Here is an 11412-nt window from a genome sequence, read left to right as displayed (position 1 = left end):
AAACACACAATAATTGCTTCCTTCCTAGTCAGGTCACGAACTTTCCAATCCCCCCTCGTATTTATGCAACACCAATTGCGAGTTGTTCAAGATGTTTCTTGACTATGAAGGTCATTGTGTGAACACCTGAATTTTTATCATGGAACGGATCTTTGGGAGATTCCCGTAGGTGGCGATTGGTTTGTAATAAATGTTCATCGTATAAGATCTTACTGATGTTAGGCTCAGATCCTTCCTAATTACTAAGGCAACTATAAAATATTTAATAAAATCATTGACCATGAAATACCGTATTGTACGAGTATAGGCGGCGGTACTAAATTACGAGGAAGTTCAATTAGATAGTGCTTTGAAATGTATCTACCTATCTCTCTCCTTCTCCTTCTTCTTTAACTCTCGCATAACTAAGTTAACTCATAAAGACTACCTTCTTTATTATAGTGACTGAGCAGCATTCTGGATTGCCTATCGTAGATGAGGAATCAGACGCTGATGATGCTGACATGGTGGGAAGTGACTGTGCGTGATTTTGGTGGGTACAAACAAGCTGACACAGTTTTGCGAAACAAAGTTGCTTTTCTTCTTTCAAGAACAGCTACTGTATATAAATATTCCGCATATATTACATATGCTATATAACAGATACGTATTCCTGTTAATAAAACTATTAAATGTACAAGTGTTTTTCGTGCCAGTGTAAGGTGTTACCGGTACCCAATGAAGGTGACAATTTTTGAGAACAAGGTATATTTTTCTACTATTTCCTTCTTAAGTGTTTGATGGTTTACAAATGTAACTGCAGTAACTTGTAATGGTATTAATTTCAACCCACAAGATACGTGTACATGTCATTCTGAAATTGACGATTTATGATCTGAGAGGAAAATCTCAATTATAGGCCGCACCATGAGTTTTCAAGCTAAAATTTAGGAAAAAATTGCTGCCTGTATTCGCGCAAATACGGTACTTATCCCTACGACAGAAGAAGAACTTACAGAGAGATATAAGCAAAATTGCAGCTTTTCATGACAAGAATAGCCTTTAAAAAATACAGAAAATATCTCTCGATAGCATTTTGTTAGCAAAAAAGTTATCACACAACTTAAGAGCTCAATGTACTTTTAGACTAGCTTTTATTGTTTTAATATCGTACAAAAAAAGTAACAAAACCCACCACAAGTGGAATGTCACTGCAAATATGAGCATGCACGGTTTAACAAACAATACCCAATTTATAATTAAAAATATAGAACACGGTTTCTCTTTCATTATTTCATGTTTTGTTATTCCCAAAGATATGAAAGAATGGTAATGTTCAAGAGTTTTGTATCATCAAATACAGTGTCATTAGCAATGCAAATTCCCAACTGTCAACGTACTGAAAATCATAGCTTGTCCTGCAGTTTGTACAATATACATGAAAACTACCTTGAAATATTTCAGATAGATATCTTGATTTTTTAAAAATTATTTCTTACAAAAAAGTATTACATCCAGTGGCACATTCTTTTCAACAGCATTTCGCTGCAATATGTACAATCGAACAAAAAAGAATCTAGACACAAAACAAACTACACAACATATCTATGCAACCACGCTAATGCTTTTTATATACTGGTGAAACACAAGGAAACTGAAATATGTCAATGAAACATGTAACAATACATAAAACATTCTTCAATGTTTCTCCGAGAATGCCATATCTACTCGCACACATACTCAAACATTTGCAAGTGACACAAATGCCACACGTGAAATTACCATATAATACAACAGATACATTCGAAGAAGAGTCTAAATTTAATTACAATTAAAAGTTTAGAAAGGATACGATAATTAGCAGTATACATTCTCACCTTCATTTTTTTACTGCTAATATTTATATAAGTCTTTATTTTTACCAATTACAATTATCAACGAGTCAGTAACACAATGCATAAAACTACATTACAAGGCACAATTTTCCTCTGTCAACGAAGTTATCATATGTATATTTTTGAACTTGTATTAGTTTCAACAAATAAGTGAAGAAATGAGTTATGAACACACAAATTTAAATTACTATAATCGATCAGTATTACGATGACTGAGATCACCCGCTTCACAAAAAACTGTGGACACATGGCTCATACGTCTAGTTGTATCACTAACTTCAGCACGGATTTTAGTAATATATGTAACATACAGAGAACAGCATTTTCTACAAAAACAGAACAATCAAATCTTCATAGGAAATTAAGAAATACTTATCACCGAATATTCATTTTTTACGTACATGTACATAAAAGAACTCAAATATACAATTCATGTATCTAATTCTACTTGACACCTTGAATCCCATGAGTAAATATATTAAATCAATATCTGCAATTGATACACTGTTGTACTGGCATTACATACAGTGTTAATAACAACACTGTTACAATACAAAACAATTTGAACTATTTTAGTTTGAGAAGTATTCTATCATTTACACGTCGTAAAAAATGTACCTTACACACTGCCTGAGATTTCGTACTACATAATGTCTTTCGAGCCGTCGTCTCAGCATAGTTGCGTTATGTTCATTAAATGCAATGAAAGATCTTATTTTTCTTTTTAAGTTCGTGTTAAATCAAACACAATGCTTTTTTCACACATTTAAGAAAAACCCCACTAATCTTATCACGTAACTTTCTTTCTTTTTATTTTTGCCTAGATTAAACTTACATCTACATTAGTGAAGTTTTCTTTGAGTAGATATATAACAAAAGAAAGGGACACGCAGTATACATAATAATACGGATATATACCGTTTTTAATTGGAAAGCATGCCTTAGTAACAAAATTTTGAAACAAAATAATAATCAACAATTTTATTTTAAAACAAATTACATACCTTTAACCTTTATTACATTTTTTTTTAAAAGGAAAGTCTGTTTTCATTATTCCTATTGCTGAACTTGTTGAGGTGGTGGTGCTAATCGACTAACGAAGGAGATCAGGCCATGGACAATATTTCTTAAGAAAGCTGGGCACGCTGGTTTGTTCACTGTGGTTTCGAAGAGAAGTCTCAGCTCGACGAACATGTTTCTTGTGTACGGATTTCTCCTTGATGAATACCGTAGAATGAGGAACTGATAGTAAATAAACGGAGTCAGCAAGCCAGCTCGTTTACTGCAATAGACAAACATTATTATTTCAGAACATATCAACTGTTAGAAAAAATAGTTTTCATTTTATAAATATATAACAAAAACAATACAAGTACGTGCTTTCTTTACATGATTCATGTATATTTTCGTATTCGTTCGTGGCACTGACTTATAAAGAGAGACATCAATGACTAAGGTCAGCGGCAACCAGTTTCAAAATAACCTCAGATTGTCATACAAATTCCTTGCAAAGGAAATATTAAATTTAACTTAGTAAAATCAGTCTGTAATTGTAGAACAAGTTTTTCACTGTTTAGATATAGTTCACATTCCTGTCGCACAGGTCAGGGCGTTATTACTTAATGGGAGCTATGATTACAAGTACATCCTTCTCTGTGTTGGAATATCATGTTATTAGGTTCATAATATTGTGAGACGTACACTCATGTCCAAAATGATTGTCGCATATCTATAACTGTCGTGGTGTGCGAATATAATTGAATAATGATATCGCAGGGTACTTTTAACACTTTTAGTATGTGTACAATCGGCAGAGACATATTTAGTATGTGTGGTAAATTTCATGTCAAAAGAGCTGTAAATAAGAACAATATAACGAAAAAACTTTTCTTGTCCATTTTGCAACATTTTGCTGTGTTTATTCTAATTTTCGTATTTATATTTTTTTCTATAAAATTTATCAGATATATACATTGCCCGGTTATACACATAGTAACAATATTAAAAGTAACCTGCGATATCATTATGCAATTATATTCGCACAACAAGACTGTTATGATATGCGACAATCATTTTGGACATGAGTATACAATAAGAAACCATCTAGTATAAATTTTATCAGCTTATCGCATAAGCTATGTTTCTTCGATGACGCTGCAATAATGCCATCTGATGACCAAACAGCGAAGGAGAAAGCACGTGTCGTATAGGGCGCTTCATTGTGCAGCAGTGTATAGAAGAATGGTAGAATGGTCTACTCATGTTTTGGAATTCTGACTTATGTTTGATTACGGCATTGTCCACTGACCACACACACCATGTCATGTATGAATTTCACCAGGGACATACAGCCAGCACAACGGCATGAAACATTAACGCCGTATATAGTCAGGGTGCTGCGAAAGTGCCAAAGGTAGTTCTAGAGGTTTCAGTCTGGAAACACCTGCCTTCTAGAGGTTTCAGTCTGGAAAGACCTGCCTCATCGATAAGCCACAAGGGAGACCTATGTAGCGTAGCGGGCAACGATGCCCTGCGAACAGCAATGGAGACAAATCCAAGTAAACTATTGAAAAACTGTCCAGCGAACTCTATGTCACCCATTTGACCGTTCATCGTCATCCGCCTCAACAGAAGTAGCGGCAATGAACAGCTGCTGTTCTCTGCTCGCCCTTCACAGACGTGAACCATCTCTGAACAGAATGGTGAAACGGGATGAAGAATACATAAAAAACATCATATTACACAAATATCAGTGGATACCGACAGGTGGAGGGGAGGGCACGCAGGAACAATGTCAAAACAGAACCTCTACCCGTACAAAGTATTGTTGAGTGTATGGTGAGATATCCGTGGGATAATCCATTTTGAGCTCTTACCACGTAACCACACAATCAACGCAAATATCAACTGTTAGCAGCTAGAACGTCTACAGACTGCATTCCTGGAGAAATGTCCTGTTCTGATTCATCGCAAGGGTATGCTCATCTACAGTGATAACGCACGCTCACACACGGCAAGAAGTACCTGCGCTAAGACTGAAGAATGTGACTGGGAGAGAATCCCTGAACCTGGGGTTTTCACAAGATTTTGCATCAACTGTCTTTTCCGCAGCCCTCAAAACTACTTTTCCGGAAATATAGTGCAAGATGAGGATGACGTGAACGAAGAGACCCAGTTTCCTGCCTCCAAAAACTGGTGACCTTTTTCAGCGGGAAATTCAACAACTGGTTGAGTTGAGTATTGTGGAGTCCGATGGATATTATTATCCTGACTAGCAGTAGTGTTCCAGATAGTTACCGTTCTTTTCTTCACGGTGCAAAAATGCAGCATTACTTATGGAACGATCCGGTATTTCATGCGCGACAAGCACTGTACACGAACAAGGAAAATCAACTGTTAGATTTCAACTTCAGAGGAAGACTGGAAACTTGTACAGATATGTTGTAAGCACAGTCCAAAAATCAAGCAGAGAAGCATCTGGAGATATCAAGGAAACAACAGTTGCAGTTGCATGCGTTTGAGGTTCTTATACTGACTGTCGCAAGAGAAAAAATCATGTATTGAAGGTTTGAATGTCTTCTTTCTTTGCACCAATTTTCATCGTCGAATTTTTACACTGTAAGTAGCACATTTCCCTCATGTAATGAAACCAAGAATATCTGAAACTATTCTCAGATGCTCTCTCTCTCTTTATTAAAACATTGCTGGAAAATGTGAAAAAAAGTTCGACTTAATACGGTTTTCGAACTGAACTCTTCATCATATATATACTGAAATGAAATCTAGAAAATTATTTAGAAGGAACGAAGCATATAGTGAAGAATCTGAAATTACTCATTCCTTCTATTATTTCTTCATACATTTGAGGATTTTCATCGTTGTCTTCACAACTCTTTAGTTCAGTTTTAATTTGGCTTACGTCTTTTCTATATAAAGTAGTGGTAAATGTCTCTCTCCATTTTCATTTCTCCTTATATGTCAAAAATACGTTTCTCTAGTTGACCGGATACACTGACAGATTGACTATTCTTCCTTCTATTCTAGGACTGACTGTCAAAATTAGTGTACTGTGATTCCTGAAGTATTACTAATATTATGTTTATTAACCTTTGTTTAGGAATGCTATGTATACATGTATTATTCCAAGTAGGTTTCTACTGCTGTGTTAAGTTATTCTAATACAAAATAAGGCTATGACAACTTTAACATATAGGGTAAACTCTAATAACAGGACAAACTTTACGAAGTGATTTATTACATGAAATGACGCAAGTTCGTTCTAGTACACATGATTCGAGAAATTAATTCTTTCAGATCTGCAGGAGGGACAGTTTTTGAAAATAATATGTTAATGTATACCTTCAAAATTCAATAATTTTTTTTTAATGTCGGTAATATTTCTGAGCCATTATTCTGACTCATTTCTTCTAGTCATGCGACAGAAAACAATAGCTTTCTCGAAACATTAGGTAGTAACGAAGAATGAACGTAATGGCTAATTAATTCAATAAGAAACGCAGCCTTACAGCAAATTCCTCCAAATGATACTGTGGCCAAGGAAATTGAAATCATATTTACTGTTGTCAAGTAAGAATATTTTTAAAACTTACGTTTCTATTGTTATTTTTATTTACCATATTATCAATACAGCTATCTCAATTTATGTAAGCTGCTTTTGTCTGTAAAATAAACATTAATGAAGTTTGAAGGTACGTGTTCATGTAGCAATACAATTTATAAAATGCCTTATACAACTAAATCAGAGATGTAGTAAGGAAATTTGAGACACTTACGTAAATACATGAATAACTGAAAACGGCATAAGAAATATTTCGGTGAATGCCACCAAGCGCAGAATGTTGCGCGACTGGAATTCAACCAAAGATATAAGTAATCGTGCTCCCCACCATGCATTCTGTCCTAAAGTCTGCAATATAACACAATGGATTAAAGTTTGTTTTCTTTTAAAATGAACACTAAATTTAATATACTTAAGTACAGAAACAAAGATAAGAAACAGAATTATTTTATACATATTTACACATACACACACACACACACACATACACACATAATATATATATATATATATATTTATATATATAATAAATGTTGAATCTTCAATCAAATTAATCTTCAAATAACTAAAATTAAATAAACGAAAAAAAAACGAAAGTATACGAGGGTGAGTCAAAGCTTTTGCAATATTTCGGGTATTCGCTTTATATGTCAACCTACAGTGAAAGCGGCTAGCAAAGTAGAGACTATCGGGTTAGATAATCTGAAGCCACCAACTTTCGACCAGTTCTTCTACTACCCCATGCCAATGCCAGTTAGTTCTCCTTCGAGGCGAAGAACTCATGGACTGCGTCTCCCATCATATCTTGATTGTTGAAGCATAGCGAGCACAGAAAGTGAGCAATGGACAAGAACACGTAGTAATTCAAGGGTGTGACGACTGGGTTACATGTCAAGTGTGAAGTCACTTAAATTCCTTCAAGTTCCTTAAGTTTATTCCACGTCTTCGAGGCTATCAGGTTTTGCGTTATCTTGCCGCACAAGGGTTCGCTTTCCACTCACCAATGCAGGGTATTTCTGGGGCATATACACTCCAGAATACAGGTTGGCATTGACGGTTCAATAATCAGGCACGAGTTCTTAAGTGAATTGTTTCCTCAAAACTCTACCAAACGCAGAGCATTACCTTGCGCTCCAAACGCTTTCGGCACCAAACACCTGTTGAACTAGTAGTCATGCAGGTTAGAATTGGGGAAAAAATATCAATTTTTCGTCGTACATTATTATATTATTCAGGAAAACTAGATGGTTTGGAATCCACGGTTTTCGCACATCTACGAGGAGGAACAAAACAAACCGAACTTTTGTTCTAAAAACTTATTTAATTTTTCAGGCATTCATTCAGTCTCCTTCAAAAAGTATCCAGTCCTCTTTCCCATTTGTTCGAGGCACCTCTGGAACTCTCTAACTTTGATATAGTCAAGCGCCCTCTGTGAATTTTTTTGTCTCCACACCATCAAAACGCTTTCTTTTTTTAAAAGCTTTTTTCATTCACGGGAACAGAAAAAAGCAGCACGAGGCTAAGTCTGACGAATACGGAGGGTGGGAAACAGCCTAAATACCAGTTCACACACATGATCGTGTGTGCGGAAGCGTTGTAATGGTGAAGGAACCAGTCACCTGATCTCCAGAGTTCCTGGGGTTTCCTCCGTACATCCCTTGCAAACATCTTAAAACGCCGGCTAACAGTCTAATCAGGGGGACAAACTCTCGGTATACAATTTCACGATTTAAAAAAAAAAACTTAAATTCGACCTCACTTGTTTTGCTTTCTTGGGTCAGGGGTCTTCCATTGGCTAGACCCTTGCTTGGGTTCAGGGTCATATTCGTAACACCAACTTTCATCACCTGAAATGACATTGGTCAAAAAGTTTGGGTCACTTTCAATCTGATTTTTCAAGTCCTGGCTGAAATTCAGACTTTTTTTTCTTAATTCTCTGTGAGCAGGCGAGAAACAAACTTAGCTCCAACTCACTTCTGTCTGTTCTGAAATTTCGTCGATCGTGATGAATGATGATGACGGGCGCTCAAACCGAGCATGATCTTCAACACTCATCTCACCACGTTTAAAGCGCCCAAACCACTCAGAAACTTGTGTGCAACACTCAACATCCTTCTTAAAATAAGCAAAATTTCACACACACACATTTTGTTCCTTTAATTATACCATATAACCATTTCGCAGGCGGCAAACAGGAACAGTCGAAAAAAAGATGCGATCAAACGTTAACCTCTACGAAGACGCCGCTTGGGCAACTGATTTCGGAAGGTCTCTCCTAATCCACTTAGCGGGAGAACTCTCATTTACGTCTAGAAAGGTCGCGCGCTTTCAATCCGTTTTCTTTTGGATCTCTCCTCGTATAGAATATCTTTCTTCAGATGACTTGAAGAAGACGAAGTTTTACAATAATTTCCGTGCTGAAATATATTGCATACAAAGTACTTAGTTTTCACTTACTCAGATCTAAGAATTTCATAATTACATACTGTAATGTAAGTTATTCTTTCCAAGTAGAAACCTAGTACCACACTGCAGATATAATACACTGCTCCACAAAACTTAAGCAACTCGAAGAAAGTGGCAGAAAATAAAACGACAAGATCACTGTACCAAGTATAATGAACAAATAGACGCTTCAGATGCACAATGCAATACAATTGAAGACGAATTATACAGTTAGGATGTACAGAGTGACCAAAAAGTTCAGCACAACGATATCTCAACAGGTGAAGCTCGATTGTGCGAGGGCATAGCCAGTCAATATGGCGTGTGACCACCACAAACAGCTATACAGGCACGACATCTGGCCTCCATGCTGCAAATCAGAGTGTTGATCAAGTCTTGCGGCAGATGGCGCCACTCCTCGAGGAAAGCTGTTTGCAGATCAGGGAGAGTGCGTGCTGGTGGACTGCGCTGCGCTATTCGCCGCCCAAGAGCATCCCACACATGCTCGATGGGATTCAAGTCCGGCGAATATGCAGGCCATGCAATACGCGTAATGTCTTCGCTCTCCAGATACTCGGACACAAGATGTGCACGGTGTGGGCGGGCATTGTCATCCATGAATAGGAAGTCTGGGCCAAATTTTCCGCGGAAATTGCGCACATGTGTATTGAGAATTCCATCCCGGTACCGTTGTGCTGTCAAAGCGCCATGTTGCACAATACGGAGGTCCCTTTTCCCATCCAGCATAATTCCACCCCACACCATAATGAAACCACCGCCATAGGACGGCCGTTCAGCAATGAAGTTTGGATGATAGCGTGTTCCTGCCTCTCTCCACACTAAAGTCCGACCAGAATCTGACGACAGGCTGAATCTTGACTCATCGGAGAACATGATACGCGCCCACTGGTGTTCCTCCATGCAACATATTCTTGACACCATATGTAAAACTCACGTTTGTGCTCCAGTTTCAATGGCACACACAGCACAGGCCTTCTTGCACACAGTCCTGCTCTATTGAGCCGCCGACGAACAGTTTCACGACTCACGCGTTGTCCTGTAACCTGAAACAATTCATTGGCCAGTTGAGATCATGAAGCTTGACGGTTACGTTTGGCAGAAATTGTGAGAAATCGGTCCTTGACGGCCGACGTCTTCTTCGCACGGCCTCGTCCATGACGTCTACTGACTTCACCTTCATTTTGGAAGCGACTCCACAGCCTCGACACAACACTTTTGTTCACGTTGAATTCCTGCGCCACTTCCACTTGCGATCGGCCCAATTCCAACCGCTCAATTATTCGCCCGCGGTCAAAGTCACTCAAATGTCGTCTACCAGCCATTGCAAGGTGTGTACCCCACACAAGAACCACTAACTCAATGCTTGGAGCCTCGGACACTACTGGGTTGTGGTGTACGCCTCATGGCGTAAGTTGTTCACCGCCCTTGCAAGGGTGCTGCTTATGCGATAGAGTGGGTGCTCGCCTTGCCTGTGTGTCTTTGTGCATGTGCATGCCACTAACCAGTGTTGAATGGGCCCCACACGTCACTTATACCACGTTCTCTCGGGTTGCTTAAGTTTTGTGGAGCAGCGTATATAGGGTGAAGAAGGTCCATTTATCTTGATACGCCCTGACAACTTTCAGCCTAATAGGAAAAAAAGAAAAACGGAAATTATGTACCATGCAAATATCAGCAAGGAGACATTGTTTAAAATATTCTGGGATACGGTAAGGTTAACAGTGTTGCCAACTCAATATAAAGTTGTATTTTTTCAAATGGCACTACGTCAGGTTATTATATATTTCAAATCTATATGTAAAAGGAAAGCATACAATCCCACACGTGATACGCAATGTTGCAAACTCTACAGCAGTAATAACGCAAATGAAAGACGGGACAATATACGTCGAAAGTACTTTAGTGTCTAATACTATAATCATGATATAATGTATTTCAAATGAATACATACAAAAAGTTACAAGGGAATGAAAATTTAACTTTTTTCAAAAGCCTTTATTTTGAAAATCTGGTTAGATAACCTCATCCAACTGCATACATGGTTTTTAACGGTTATGAAGATCATAATGTCGTGATTTGATATCTCAAAGCGTCCTGGAGATATGGTGAAAACTGACCTCCAAAAAGTATTGTTGCAATGTTATAGACGCAAAATAAAAAGTTTCCACAAACACCCATTTTAAGCAATATATTAAATTTTAACCTTTTTTTCATACTCAAATTGCTGTCAACGGCATTATGGCCATTAGTTATTTATCCAAACACTTTTTTGAAATAAAGTCCCTTGAAAACATTAAATTTTCAGTTCCTTGTAACTTGTTTTCTACTCGTTCGAAATACATCATATGATGGCCGTAGTATTCGATATTAACGTACTTTGGATATGCATCAAGTCCCGTTCGTCTTACTTGCGCGATTACTGTTGTAGCATCTCCAAAACTTGGTTGCTTTTTGATGGTTGTGATACTGTAACATGCTTAATTTGCAACACTG

The 11412-nt window shown here is 37.5% G+C and overlaps 1 protein-coding gene across 3 annotated transcripts in view; it reads right to left on the bottom strand.

Moving 5' to 3' along the window:
* Nucleotides 1–1116: 1116 nt before the first annotated feature.
* Nucleotides 1117–11412, bottom strand: part of Kr-h2 (transmembrane protein 33-containing Krueppel homolog 2) — a 144001-nt gene continuing 133705 nt past the window's right edge. For all 3 annotated transcript variants that reach the window (XM_081738772.1, XM_081738769.1, XM_081738771.1), the window contains 2 exons: nt 6668–6801; nt 1117–3156 (listed from right to left, as the gene is read on the bottom strand). In XM_081738772.1, coding sequence (XP_081594898.1) covers nt 2931–3156; nt 6668–6801 — 360 coding nt within the window. In that variant the 3' untranslated portion in view covers nt 1117–2930. The remainder of the gene's footprint in view (nt 3157–6667; nt 6802–11412) is intronic.

The sequence above is a fragment of the Thermobia domestica genome, chromosome 14, assembly GCF_964235325.1.
Source record: "Thermobia domestica chromosome 14, izTheDome1.hap1.1, whole genome shotgun sequence".
Classification (NCBI taxonomy): domain Eukaryota; kingdom Metazoa; phylum Arthropoda; class Insecta; order Zygentoma; family Lepismatidae; genus Thermobia; species Thermobia domestica.
The sequence above is the reverse complement of the archived record's forward strand: the minus strand, read 5'-3'. Positions and strand labels throughout refer to the sequence as shown.